Raw genomic sequence first — 15,422 nt, forward strand, 5'->3', positions numbered from 1 at the left:
AGACAAAATCGACCCCATCTAGACTGTATCACTTACGGTTATTTCAATATATTTATAGATACGCTGCCAAAAATAGCGTGCATTTTTAGCTCGAGCAATTTAGCTCAAGTCTCGACGCCTGGTGTACGTTTGTGACATCTTTAGGGCTAGGTTCTGTACAGTACAACGCACGCGACAATATCCATATTTTATAATATAACCTTTTTAACAATACTATATTTTGAGTACAAATACACAATTGTAACAAAACAATAGAAATAAATGGTATTTTTCCGTCTACGGTGATTTTTCTTTGCGCACTCAAATATCTTCTAATATCAGTCATATGTACGAATTGTACAGACTCATTTAGATTTAGTAGAAGTAGGTAGGTTACAATATAAGTAACTTTACGCGGCCGTACGTTTGATATTGCTCTCCAGAGGGTGTCGGATTTAACATAATAATATATATATACGCGGATGAAAATTGCGGATTTAACTGTGCTTTTATGTACTAAATACCATCGTATTATCGCATGGTTGAGCAGCATTGTCTTTATGAGCCTAATTTAGAAAATATTACGTTAATGCGTCACAGCTTCCATATTTAAATATTAATGTTAACCAAAAAAACGATTATTTCATTATACTTAAACATTTCATACTCCCACTCGTAACTATAAACAGAACGAGATTTCGCCTTTTTATTCGCTCGTGGGAACATCGTTTGAAATTTGAATAATAGGTTTTAGTTACGTGCTAATTTGTCGAGTCGACTGATGAAGGTTCTGTGATGTTGTGCGTGGCCGCTTACATAATGCGATACGTTACGTAAACTGTAACCCTTTACTTGACTCATATTTTATGTTCAAATAAAACTAGTTTTGGGTTTTATTGAGGTTTTTTGTATTTTATTTTTCTCTCGACGTTTCGAACATTTTGTCGCCTTCATGGCCACGGGCGGACTAAGGTGTTGGTTGCCCAAAAGTCAAACGTACAATATCTACCTACATTATACGAATATACAGATTATTTATTTAAAATAATTGTTGTCGGTCTGATTCATGCATAATGAGCTCACAGTGGCTTGGAGTCTGGCAGCCAGTCTTTTGGGTTCTGATTTACGAGTAATTAAATGTATAACAGGATCCCAGACCTGTGCAAGATATCAACAATCTTCTCTGTTGAAATTTGGATGTCTTTACTTTCCGTAGCCTCGTGGATCAATCCTTGTATAATTTAAGATAATATTTGGATCCTTCTTCTGAATGTTCAAGAAATGCAGACTTTGTAGAGCGTCGATGTTTCACCTCAACTATTTTATATTTCTTTATGCGGGTTAACTACAGTCTTACAGTTAACTGATTGTATTTTTTTGTAATTGTTTCCTTAGGGAAAAATCAAACAAATAAAACAGTACCGTGGCCCACACGACTCTTCAATAACTTTTAAAATATAAAAGCCGACGTAAACAATATTATGTTGTTCGAGAAGGAAGGTCCAAACATTTTTGGAAAGAACGTTCAAAGTCAGACATTAATATCACGTGGCATATGCAAGAGGCTTCTCGTGTAATAATATTGAAACCGACGAGCGGCAAGATAAACGAACGTACTTTAAAACGGATAAAATCTACTTTCGTCCACGTAACTCAAGAGAAAATTCAAACATCTCTGATTTATAATTGTCGCCCTTTTCAGAACCAAATTATTGAAAACGAAAAATTCAAAGCAATGTTGAGAGTGTTCACCGTCATCCATGAACATCACCTGTACTTGACTAGTCGTGATTTTGTCAATCTTCTTCTAAACCATGGCGGGGCTTGGGTTGTATCTGACCACACAAAACATTACATTAATAGACACTAGTATAGCTCAACCCAGCTTATTCTGTAGACAATATGCAGAAGTACTAGCATTTATAATCCACAATAGTTTATTAGAATGAAATCCTGTATTTATGAACCTGAGTGCACTGTACTCGTAAGCCCTATGATGTTATACAAGGAGTCCTAGTTTGCATTTTGTCGAAACAAACTTTTATTTGCAATAATATGTTTATTGTATACACATGCGTGGTAGTATCCAGCGAGTTATGGGACGGTGTCCACACACCAATGTCAACAGCTGATTGTTAGTTATCTAGTGGAAGTGTCGGATTAAGGAATCGAATGTGTGTGGATTGTGCGAGGTTGAGCGGAAAACTAACGGGCACGCGCCGCGGTGAGAGTACAGAGGGCCAGCGGCGCTCTGATATACATGCCGGAACACGATTAGAATATGTGATATCGTAACAGTTGCACACGTTGAGAAAAATACAGGAATCTCAATTATGACACAAATTAATCTGTAGCCGTGCGCGATCGTTTCCTTAATGTAGATACTGACAGCACGGCGCGGTACGGCGCATGCGTTCCGGGAAATCATTGGTTTGAATTATAAAAAGGAAGTAAGAAACCCTCAAAGAAACCTATACATGTTTAGGGACAAAATAGAGTTGTTAACAACAATTTAAAAAATAAGGCTTTTATCTAAAATATAATTCGGATGTCAGTAAAACGTAAGTCCACGGGTTTTAAATTTCTTATTTGTGCTGAGCCAAGTTTTAGTAGGTACTTTGTCGTTGAGTTTGAGTACCGTGTCGGTGACACTAAGTCGTTTATAAAACAAGGGCATGTCCTATAAAAGAAATTTACTTTTCGGCAAGCGAGATAAAACCGTTGGTACGCCAACTTTATTTTTTGTTTGGAAGACGACTTAAGGATTACTAGGACTGCGCTGTTGTCTCCGAACAGTAGGTACCTGACACTACTTGTCCAGATAGTACCGTTAATGCGGCAAACGTAACCTTATTAAATAAATTTGATTTCCCGCAAAAACAAAAATCAAAGTCGTTTGTAAGATTTGGTTCGTTATGTATGGTAACACGAACATTAACGACATTCCTTAGTGAAGCGATAGGATTAGAGAGACATTGTCGCACCTAACGATTGATCTCGTGACTCGTGTACTGGATAATATTAGCATACCCGTCGCTGCGAAATACTCTCGCCAGTATCATTACAATTTTATCGCTCAGAAGTAAATATTATTAATTGGAAAACTTCGAGATGCATAATAGTAAGTTAAGAATGGAAAATTGCGAATTACAAGGCTCAAGTGGCAGTGGAATTGTTTAAAGATTGGACAGGACGAAATCTCGAATAATATAGGACTGACGTCCTTTAAATTCCTATTAATTGTATAGTGGAATAATTTAGATGTCATGAAGCACAGGGGAGCTTAACCCAGATGTGTGTGGGCATGGCCTGATTGGACAAATAGATTCATCAATGATTATTGAAGCGAGGCGATATTAATATCGATCGAACGGACTGTTCGTCTGAGGTTTCGTCATTCGCATCATAAAAAAAATAGTGATTGCTTCATTGGACAATGCACAAGTTGACACACAGACGCGCAGCGCTGCGCAATATGTAGTGAACAAACAACACTCGCTGCGCTCAATTATTTTTATTCTTATTTTATTAAAGTCGATATGGCCTGGCTCTCAACGGGTGTCACGTTTAAAAGAAATACTTACTCAGAGTTTAGACCTCGTGTTATTAATGCGCGTTTCATAGGTATGTCTTACCGATGCTTACTTTGCCCGCAATAAAACCGTAAACCATGCAATCTGGTTCAGTGGGAACGGTACCATTGTGCCATTGACGGAACAGCAGCTTAACAGATGCCGCTTATTAGTATATTCACGAAACTCAGTAGATAAGTATATTGTAGTTTGTAAAAAAGGTACAGTGGCCATGATCTATGATTAATACGTGTTTATGTGTATTCAGTGGCGCTCAGTGGCTCTACTACGCCGAGATCACCACCCAATTGCCTCATGTGCCAACATGTTGAGCAACGTTGTTCAACACTAATTTGTTGATTACTTTTTGTAATATTAAAGTTATGATACAACTGATACTCATATGATATTCTGCATGTGCATTATAATATAATTAAGTAAATCGCGCTTTATTGTGTGACGCCGCCACTTGTCATCTATTTTAAGGTTCAAATGCATCAGCAAATACGCCTCTTTACAACTGAGCCGCTCTGAACCATCTCTGAAAGCCGCGCGTCTATACTGTTTCGGGCTAATTTAGTTGAGTTTCTTCCGTGGCAATAAATAACTCTGTCGAGTGGCTTCCAATTTACAAAAACATTAGCAATTAACTCTGGGACGCTTATTTGCATTCGATTCATTACTGTGGCATTTTCGCGTAATGAGTCTACGGTGACGTGGCGACTTGCGCCAAGGTGATACATTTTGCAAGTGAGCCTTAAGTTACATCAGCAATCTATCAACAAGTGACCCTCACGCCCTTCCACCTCTTCGTCGTGACCTAAATGAGAATAATATTTAATTTAACATTATAAAAATGGCAAAATTGAAATGGTTATCCTCTTTGCTCGCAAATAAGTAGACTGCATCAGCATAAAGGAGGTGATATTATAAAGCAAATCATAATACTAATAAGTTTGCATAAACAATTCCTGTCATTTATTGCTCTTTAATTTATTGTGTTGAAGCGTCGTCGTCAGCGCTGAACAAGAGTTATGCATACAGGTCGTTGGCGGAGCGGTTCTTATCGTGTTTTATCTCGCAGTTATCATAGTTTGTGCAACACTAATATAGATACGTACATTATATCTAGGCGGTGACCTGCATACATTAGATCCGCCGACGTATTACTCATACAGCGCGGCGTACATGAACTAGTCACGTTGGAGCCGTTTTATCTGCAGCTGGAAGGTCCTGCCCGACTGGGGCGGTACGCATCGCTACTGAAAATGTATTTGAAGATGCAACATTGTTGTATTTAATCAGTGATGTACAAAATACCCTGTACAAAGTATCTGGAATACAAAATACAAAATACTTTTAAATTAAGTAAGTATTTCAGATACCAGATACAAAATACTTTCGAGAAAGGTATTTGAAATACTCGATACAAAATAGGTATCTTATAAATACTTTTAAAAAATACAAATACTTTTGTAAGAAAATAACATTTGAATTTAAGTTTGTTTGTTATAGATCATGATTATAGATATAATTATTTTAATTTTAAGTTAGAATTAAGCAAAACCAGCTCTTCAAACATCTTATCACTCATTTTCCTTCGATGAGGCCTCATGATCATACCCCCAAAAGAAAAGAGTCGTTCCACAGAGCCAGAGCTCGGCAAACAAGTGTTGTATTTTAAGATTTTTTTTTGTACTTAAGCTCTTTAGGATTATTTCATTATTATTAAGGTATTGCAGTATTTCTAAGTCAGCAGCGCTGGCAGTAGACCCCGTGTTTTCGCCACTTGCGGAATCAGCACTAGAGGAATCAGCATCCTCTAAAAACATGTAATAAGATACATCCTTTGACTTTTTTTTAATATCACTTTCTACATTGTCCAAAGCCTCAGATTCTTGTTTTTCAGATCGATTTATTTTTCGTGTTTCAGTCAGGATAAATTCTTTTACATATTCTTTAACTCTTTTGGTACCCACTTCATTTTAGAAAATGGATCGGATCGAACGGAAGTATATAGTATAAAAATAGATAAAGAAGCTGAATAAAATAAAACTTAGGTTTCCAAAAGTAAACGAAAAATAACTGATTTGAAATCAATCATAACTATTCATAACAGCCGGTGAAATTTGTAGAAAGAAAGAGTCGCTATCTATTAATTTTTCCTCACATTAATAACGGCACCACGGATTACACAGATTAGAGTATAATATGACCAAGAACAGCTCGTTCAGTTCTACGCATTTATTTTATAAACGACACCAAATAATATCTATTTTTTCTAAAGTATTTTATCAGAAAAATTATTTATAAAATAGTAAGATACTAAACAAAAGTATTTTAATACAAGATACAAAATCCTTTCTAAAAAGTGTTTTAGATACAAGATGAAAATACGTATTTTGATCTTGTATCTATATTTCAAATACTTGTATCTTAGATAAGCGACGTCACTGTATTTAATGCGTTCGGTGAGATTGTTGGCGGACCAGGGAGCTGTAACGTGAAACTGACAGATGCTCTTAAACAGTTCCTGAAAATGTTTGCTGTACTGGTTGTTGTATTGGAGTGGAATAAGGGTAGGTGATGGAAGAGTGAGGTTATCTCCATAGAGAAGAGCGATATCTTCTGATCACTGTTTTAATGTAGTGTGTAAGGGTATATAAGTAGGTATGTCATTGTTGAGATGTGAAACCAGTTATTAATGTAGAGGACTGTATATTTAAGGTAAATACAAAATACAAAACTATAATTATGGTTACGTTCGGTGGTCTTGAAGTCAAGTCCAATATGGCACCCGTCCGTCCTTCCTGTCATCGGTGTTGCCAGCGCGGAAAGGCCATAAACACCCGCGCGAGGCATAGACAGGCTCCCCGGGTTGAAGATCTTCAACATGCTGGTAGCGGGCAGATGCTGTTGTAGGAGCGCCGAATGATGCCTCCCTTTGTCTTAAGATCTGCTACCCGCGCCACGCCGTCTTCTCCAGGGTAGGTCTTCATCACACGCGCCAACTGCCATAGAAGCGGCGGAGTCCTGTCCTTGACTAGGACAAGAGCTCCAGACTTGAGTTCTCCGAATGAAGACTGCCATTTCGTTTTCTGCTGCAGTGAGCTGATATATTCGGAACTAAAACGATTCCAAAAGTGAACTTTGATACATTCCATTCTTTTATAACGGTCCAGTCTGTTGATGTGGCTTGGTGGTATTGGTCGCTGGGGTATAGACATCAGTGGTCGCCCTATGAGGAAATGAGCAGGAGTTAAAGGAGTTAGGTCTTGTGGGTCAGTGGACATAGGTGTAAGGGGACGTGAATTCAGAATGGCTTCAATTTGAACCAGACATGTGTTTAGTTCCTCATAGGTAAGGTGAGTCAACTGCAATATGCGACGGAGATGATGTTTGGTTGATCGAACGGCGGCTTCCGCTACACCGTTAAAATTAGGGCTGTAAACAGGCGAAAATTTAAACGAGATACCTTTTAAGGCCAGATCTGAGGACAAACTGGACTCTGATATGATTTTGTTTAATTCATTGTGACAACCAACAAAGTTGGTGCCATTGTCTGAAGTAATGGTCTGGGGTTTGCCGCGGCGTGAAATAAACCGCTCAAGTGCTGCCAGGTATCCTTCTTTTGAGAGGTCTGTAACAAGCTCAATGTGAACAGCTTTAATGGCAAAGCAAACAAAGATGCAAAGGTAGGACTTTGTGAGCCTACAACCTCGGCCCTTACGGTCAGCTATCATTACAGGACCAGCATAATCAACTCCACAATTGAGAAATGGAAAATCTAATTGTGTTCTGGTTGTAGGCAGTTGTCCCATGATGGGCTGAACTTGCTGTGCTTTAAACCGAAAACATTTAATACACCCTTTAACTACCAATTTTGATAAGTTTTCCCCCCGAGAGGCCAGTATGCTTGGCGTATATGGGCTAATAATAATTGGGGTCCTGCATGACATAATTCTTTGTGTTTGAAATAAAATATTATTTTTGTAATATGATGCTTGCTACATAATAAAATAGGATGCTTAGTGTCATAACTGTATGGGGAGTTATCAAGCCTCCCCCACTCTTATTAAACCCTCAGGGTCTAAAAATGGTGATAATGATAAAAGGCGATTTTTGGCCGGCAATGGCTTTTTTGAATACAGAATATGATATTCTTCAGGGAACATTTCAAGTTGTGCATTATGTAAAATAAAGGTTAAAGACTTATGAAGCTCTGTTACTGTGATGGGGCCAGATAGTTTGTCTGTTTTGTTTCGACAATTTCTAATGAACCTAAAAATGTAGGCCACTATTTTTTGTAATTTTATAAAATTGGAATGTTTTAATAAGAGGGAGTGCCATTCTGAATTTTCTGCAGTGGTGCTGGAAAAATGAGACACAATATCTGGCAATTTACTATCTTTGCATTTGCTTGGCATGCTAGGCCATCCTGATTCATCATTTGCTAGGAAAGATGGACCCGACCACCACAGTTCACAATCTTTGATGAGGTTGGCAGACAACCCACGAGAAACTAAATCAGCTGGGTTGTCTTTAGACGGCACATAACTCCACAAATTTCCAATGGTACTTTCTTGAATCTCATGACATCGATTACGCACAAATGGTTTAAGCTTATTAGTGGGCATTGATAACCAACCTAACACAATGGTTGAATCACTCCAAAATCTGCATTTGGTTATGGGTAGTGTGAGTGATTGAGTGACTTTTTTGCATAGTCTTGCACCGAGCAAGGCTCCACAAAGTTCAAGCCGAGGGATTGTTGTAGGCTTGAGGGGTGCTACTTTGTTTTTTGAAATAAGAAGTTGTGTTTTCACAGTCTGGTCTTGCTTGAGAGACCTAACATATACGCATGCTCCATATGCACGCTCTGAGGCATCAGTAAATGTGTGTAATTCAACAGATATATAATCATCAATGAGAACCCAACGTGGTATTCTCAATTGGTTGAGGTAAGGTAAGGTGTCAACAAAAGACAACCAAAGATTTTTAACTTCATCTAACACTTCATCATCCCAGTCACATTTATTTCCATCAACCCATAGCTTTTGCATGACCATTTTGGATTGGACAATGCAAGGCCCTACTAACCCTAAAGGATCAAATATTTGACTAATGATGGACAAAATGTGCCTTTTAGTTATCTTTTCATGGTTTTCTATCCCTATGGAATATGACAACATGTCTTGGTGAGCGAGCCAGTTTAAACCTAAAGTCTTATTACTCATGTTACTGTTGTTTGACAGGTCGACAATGGATTCAGGCTGAACTTGAGTGGTTATTTTTAAATTAGCAATTTCTTTAAGTATTTCATGACTATTTGATTTCCATTTATGCAACTTAAATTTGGCAGAGGCCAAAACATTGATAATTCTCTTGCTTAATTCAATTGTTTCAGTAAGAGTGCTGCCTCCACTGAGCAAATCATCAACATAAAAATCACATTCAATTGACCGCTTAACTTGACTTGAAAATTGATCATCACAAACTGCAGATGCTAGACTCACAAGACATTTTGTAGCTAAATAAGGTGCCGAGGCGGTTCCATATGTCACTGTATTAAGGGTGTAAGTTTTTAAAGGTTGTGACTTGTCATATCGAAAAATAATTTGTTGAAGTGATTGTTGGCTAGGGATGATATTAATAGCTCGATACATTTTCTCTATATCTGCTGCAATAACGAATTTGTGCTGTCTGAATCTAGTAAGAATAGAATGCAAATCATTCTGAATCACCGGACCAACCATTTGTATGTCATTTAGTGAAACGCCAGTGGTTGTGACTGCTGAAGCATCAAAGACAGTCCTAAGTTTGGTTGTTGTGCTTGATTCACGTAATACACCATGATGTGGTAAATAATAATTGATTCCTACTTTTTCTGATGGATTTGACTTATGGTTTTCTGTCATATGTCCTAAGCGCTCATATTCCTGCATGAATTCCATGTACATATTTTTAAAAACAGGATCACGTTGAAAGCGACGCTCTAATGACAAAAATCTGTATTTGGCCATTTCATATGAGTCACCTAAAACTTTAGGATCATTTTTAAGAGGCATTGTTACTACAAAACAACCATCATCATCACGATAAGTGTTAGAGTTAAAACTTTGTTCACACAAGCGTTCTTCTGTGGAAAGAGAGTGCTTTGTTGACACACTATCAATTTCCCAGAACTTAGTAAGATCATGACTCAGTTCAGTATAAGAAAAATTGCATTTAAAAGTGGTTGAAGAAATAGGCCTAGCAACATAACCAGACACTATCCAACCCAATTTAGTCTCATAAAGCTTGGGTTGATTTTTGCCTAAATCAATTGAAGAGGAACCTAATACATTCCAGAATATTTCAGCGCCCACTAATATGTCAATAGCTGCTGGTTTATAAAATAATTGATCAGCAAGTTGAATACCCGAAGGAAGGGCTATTTGCTTAATGTTAATAAATGTAGACGGTAAGGTTTTTGTGATTTCAGGTAGAATAAGGCAATGTAAATCAACTCTATAGTCACCATAACGAGATTCAAGTATGAGATTGCAAGATTGTGTACTATTAGAGATTTGATTGTTAATACCTGTCACTGTGCAGTCAGAACTGCTTCTTGACAAACCCAGCTTGGTGCACAAGCCGTCTGTGATGAAATTAGCAGTGCTGCCATTGTCGAGCAGCAACCGTGCGTCATGCTTGTCGCCCTTGCTGTCTGCCACCCTCACCATGGCTGTGGAAAGTAAAATGTGGGGAGCAGAAACATGCATAGCATTGGTGGACAAAGCAACATTGTTAGCAGTAGTAGGCATAGGGTCAGTTGCAGCGAGTGCGTTTGGCTTATTCAAATGCAATAAGGTATTATGTTTAAATTTGCAATATTTGCAATGAGATAAGCTGCATTGCTTGCTCATGTGCCCAGGCTTTAAGCAATTTAAGCACACCTTGTGCTCTTTAGCTTTTTCAATGCGACACTCAATAGTAAGCTTTCTGAATGTTTCACAGCTGAATAAAAAATGATCATGCTTACACAAAGGACATTTAGGTACATGCTTTTGATGATGTGAATTGTCATTATTATTTGAAGCAATAATAAAACTTTTTTGTTTAGTAGGTTCTGACTTGGCCTTAACATGCTTATTTCCTATTGTTTCCAAAACTGTTGCCCTGCCGTTAAGAAATGAGCAAAATTCAGACAATGTAGGCATATGTGATAAAGTATTTTGATGTTCTTCCCACAATTTACTAGTGGTAATATCTAACTTAGTAGACATCATATAAATTATAAAAAGGTCCCAATTATTAGTAGCCTTTAGTGAAGTTAATGCTCTTATATTTTTGTTTGTGAGATCAATTAAATGTCTTAAACAGCTACTGGACTCCTTTTGAATACATTCTGCTTGATACAATGCCTGTATGTGGTCATTAATTAATAGTCGGTTATTGTCAAACCTTTCACAAAGTAACTCCCAGGCAATTTTATAGTTTTCCATGGTAAAATCAATATTTTTAAGAATTTCTGATGCTGTGCCTTTGACTGCAGAACGCAAGTAGTGGAATTTATCTATGTCATTTATACTTATATCATTGTGTATAAGAGAAATGTATGTGTTTTTGAACTCTAACCAGCAATGATAGCTCCCGTCAAAGTGTGGAAGGTCGATTTTGGGTAAGCGCACAAAATTCCTACCTGATTCCTTGTTGCTGGAGCTTTGTGCAGACTTCTCCTGAGGGCTAGCCACGGAGAGAAGTTGACGGGCTTGAGCGAGCAGCGCGTAGTACCGCGACTCGAACTGCTCTCGTTCGTCGTACGCTTCCTCGGGGGCCTCGCTAAGTATTTCTATATCGCACTGTAAGGTGTCAAAATTTGAATAAATTTGTTCGAAATTATTAAATCTGCGTTCTAGTTCGATTAGTTGCAGGTCTGATAGGCTAGGGCATGGCGTAAGCATAAGCACGTGCTTTTCGAAAATTGTTAGTTTTGCTTTTAAAGTAGCCCTTAATTTTATTAGTTGTTGTAATTTGTCTGAATTAGCCATTGTGAATTATGAAATGGGCAGGGGATTTGCAAATTGGGAAGGGAAATAATAGGAACGAGCTCACCGACACGTGTCTACCCAATCTTGAAATTGATTCTTGTTTCTTGATCTGCGTTTTGTTCTTTTGTTTGTGAAGGACCATTTGTTGAGATGTGAAACCAGTTATTAATGTAGAGGACTGTATATTTAAGGTAAATACAAAATACAAAACTATAATTATGGTTACGTTCGGTGGTCTTGAAGTCAAGTCCAATATGGCACCCGTCCGTCCTTCCTGTCATCGGTGTTGCCAGCGCGGAAAGGCCATAAACACCCGCGCGAGGCATAGACAGTCATTAAAAGTCTAAAACGAACCATCGCGTCGGCGTACCAATTCATCTGCAGATCAATGATATAATTACACCTAAACCAAAGACCTGATCTCCATTTATTTACAAAGGTCAGTAAACACAGGCATGATTCCACTTATATCGTAGTTCATAGGTAATGTTAAACTAATACGCGACTGCTATTTTTATAACAACCAATCAACGATACATAAAGGAGCCTCGGTCGCGGCGCATGGGGTGTTAGGTTCGTGTAGCCTCGTTGATATTAATGAACTGGTATCGGGTTTATAATTATAAGTTTCAGAGTCTCTGATTGAGACAACATATTGTACACGATTTACATTCTAGGCCACCACGCGCCAAATTTAATGAAACAAGCATGTCTCATGAATAATTTGTATTATAACTAGTCAAAAGGCCACAGAAAAGTAAGTCATCGTAGTGACCATTCGTTTACGTCATATAACTTATTTTATAAAACGTATGCCTATTACCGACATAATTTATGTTCGCAAGAGATCCGGCTTAACGTTTATTCGTCGGTTAAGAATGTGATAGGGAAAATACTGTAACAAAAATAATACTTGTGTTTTCATGCGCACGGTTCACTGATTTCGTCCTTGGACGGTTATAGTAGTTAATTAAACTTAATCCGAAATGCAACTGAGTCAAGAATAGGTACCTATTACATTTTACTAACTTTTGCTCCGTCTGCATGGAGTTTAGAGGCTTTGCTACGATTGCATGATGAGTGGTATACCGGTTTTCACTTAGGTATTGTGCTCTCTAGAATGTACGGAAAGCCCTGTTACCACTGTTTTCCATGATGCAGTGCGGATTTTGCTACGCGCTATTATATTGCCTTGGGACTGCCTGAGGTTCAAAAGCTTCGGCCCAGGGAATAATTATAATCAATAATACGTGTAGTTATGGAACATCTACCGCATGTTTCATTCGTCCTGTCATTGATTTATATAAAAAACGATAGAGAGGTAGGTGGCGGATGGCTGTTCTGCTATAGATCCTAAAGTCTTCGTCTTGAGCGCGCGGTACATTCCCTCAGCCACCCTTTGCTGCGATGAACCTGTAAGCCTCCGGCACGCGCCGTCCGCGATGCCCGCGCTGCCACTCCAGCACTCGTTTAATTTTTTAATCTCACGTATCGAATTGCAATAAATTGGTTTGTTCCGCGTGGCCGAGCGGTAAACATACTGATCAAAAATTGTAAACGGTCCGTGGCGCAGCGCGGTCTTTATAACTCACTGAGACAAATTATGTGAGTGAGATCCGCTAATATAACAATTTTATCGTTAGGTGCCAGTTTCGACAGCCTCTCGTAGTAGAACTCACGACGTGCGACCTATGTGTGTGAGTGTGGGATCAGAACAATGTATAATATGAATCTATCTATGAGTTGTATTTTTTGTAACGCGTTCCCGAGCGCTGGTGTGAGTGGATCCCCGCGCGCCGCCTTGCTCCCGTCCCCATTTAGACTATTGCTTTTTTCAAAGCAATTATACAGAAATATTTCATATGTATAGCACGTTCACGAAAAGTGGGCTAATTTGCCCGCATGCGGCGCCGCGTCTCAAGTGAAGGGCATTCATTGGGCTTCATGACAGTTCTGCCGAACAAAATATTTATTAAATTCATCGAATGTATTTATCATTTTCAGAACTCTATAATTTGGATGTGTTGTTACAATAGCAGGTAGTTAGGTGCAGCTCGAGAGACAGAGAGAGAGAGAGGTTATCAGAAACGCTTAAATTTTTAATAGACGTGAATTGAAGGAATTTGAATCAAAAACTAGGACTCTCTTAAAAGCCCACCCCTTCTCTCGCGCGTAGAAGTTGCCCGTCATCCGCCGCCAGGACGCGGGCGACTTATTGTGCCATATATAGCTCTTTGTTTATCATAAGATAGTTTTAAGAATGATGTATCGGACTCGTGTTATATATATTATGCAGGGCGTTGGCGAGATGATTTACACAGATGAAGTGTTCTAAGTTGGACGTCTCGCTAAATGCTTGAAGTGACTGATATGAGTCTGTTAGTGATGCAGTAGAGTTACACACGACATTGTTTTAAGAGCATGCGAATCGGATAAATTGAAGGAACTATGACAGTTGAAGTCAGCCGTCACTCGGCAGATACCTCAGAACAAGAACAAGCCAGATACCGTATCTCAACGACACGTGGAGATGTTGAAAAGTCGCGCACGTCATCGCTTGGCACCACTCTATACACGATAAGATAGTGATGGGAGCAGTGCTGTCGCTGGAGTGTTTGGTATGGCGCGGCGCTGTGGGCAACGTGCTGTCGGCGGCGTGAGCCTAGCTTGTAACACACTTATAAACTTGGCGTTCGCTTTTTCATATGAGATAATTCGACTGGTTAGATAGTTGACAGGTAGGTACGATAGATATATTTGTTTCGGTTTGTAGAACTTTGAATGTAGTAAAATTACTAGGCATAATAAAACTCAGCATTTTATGTTTCAGAGAAGTGCAGTGTTTTGTTATTTAAAGTTATTGTTATGCCTGACGGGCATGAGCATTCCTATGCTTTAATTGACTTGTTCTAATATATGTGCGAATTTTAATGCGAAAATACCTACCTACTTTGTTGCAAATAGAACAAACACATGTATATGTATCGCCTGAAGAAGGCTGGAATGGATAACAATTAATTTGATATATTTATATGCCCTTGAGGAGCGACGCGCCGCGCTGGTGACGTCGCACTGCGTCCGTGCCTGCTCAATGCTCAAGTCGCGTGCGGACCCGGCGTCTCATATTATCCAATATTACGCATTCACATTTAACATAATGTACATATCCTTCAGTCGGCAACCCGTTTATATATTATGTAGTTGTATTCGTACATGTTGAGTATTAATTGTACAAGTTCCAAGCTATTTAAACAAACTGATCATTTATTTTCATGCATTGATCTTGTGTAATTGGAATAAACATCTGGATTCAGTAGTCGGTATGAAGAGTATTCGATTTCGTAACTATTATAGTTCTAAACAAGCTAGTGGTAGTAGTCAGTAGCAAAGTTCTAACCCAGTAAAATTTTTGCTCACGTGTAGATGCCTACAACCTCCATAATGTGAAACGCTCTTTTGACAGTATTAAAAATTATATTCGCAATAATTAAATACCATTTGAGACAATGTATGACTACGTGCAACCAGAGAGGATAATACAATTATCACGGCGTGACCGATGTCATCGGCTAGGGAAGCCGTGCATAACAATACTTTGAAAATTATATTATTGTTGAAATAAACTTTCTACTCATTAGATTAGGTATATAAAATCCTTCCGAAATGTATGAAGAAATCTTAGGTTCCATCTCCACGTCTCCACGGACGTGTGTCCGGTGTGGAACGGACTGCCAAGACGAATGTCCGCAGGTTCAAATCCCAAGGGCACCCACCTCTGATTTTTCTAAAATCATGTGTGTACTCTTTTTGAATTTATCGTTCGCTTTAACGGTGAAGG

General features: G+C 38.6%; 1 protein-coding gene across 5 annotated transcripts; it reads right to left on the reverse strand.

Moving 5' to 3' along the window:
• Window positions 1-6,252: 6,252 nt before the first annotated feature.
• Window positions 6,253-11,910, reverse strand: LOC115451461. 5 transcript variants are annotated; one of them, XM_037437961.1, is made up of 3 exons: window positions 11,653-11,910; window positions 11,236-11,395; window positions 7,444-10,278 (listed from the first exon to the last, which is right to left on the reverse strand). In XM_037437961.1, exon 3 carries the CDS (start codon window positions 10,274-10,276, stop codon window positions 7,607-7,609), a length of 2,670 nt encoding a protein of 889 aa, XP_037293858.1. In that variant the 5' UTR covers window positions 10,277-10,278; window positions 11,236-11,395; window positions 11,653-11,910; the 3' UTR covers window positions 7,444-7,606. The 5 variants fall into 5 exon arrangements, with proteins under 5 accessions (XP_037293859.1, XP_030035659.1, XP_037293858.1 ...); XM_037437962.1 differs by lacking the exon at window positions 7,444-10,278 and adding an exon at window positions 6,253-6,677 and having other exon boundaries at window positions 11,236-11,910; XM_030179799.2 differs by adding an exon at window positions 6,253-6,677 and having other exon boundaries at window positions 10,135-11,910.
• Between the last annotated feature and the right edge of the window lie 3,512 nt (window positions 11,911-15,422).

The sequence above is a fragment of the Manduca sexta genome, chromosome 12 (assembly GCF_014839805.1).
Source record: "Manduca sexta isolate Smith_Timp_Sample1 chromosome 12, JHU_Msex_v1.0, whole genome shotgun sequence".
Classification (NCBI taxonomy): Eukaryota; Metazoa; Arthropoda; class Insecta; order Lepidoptera; family Sphingidae; genus Manduca; species Manduca sexta.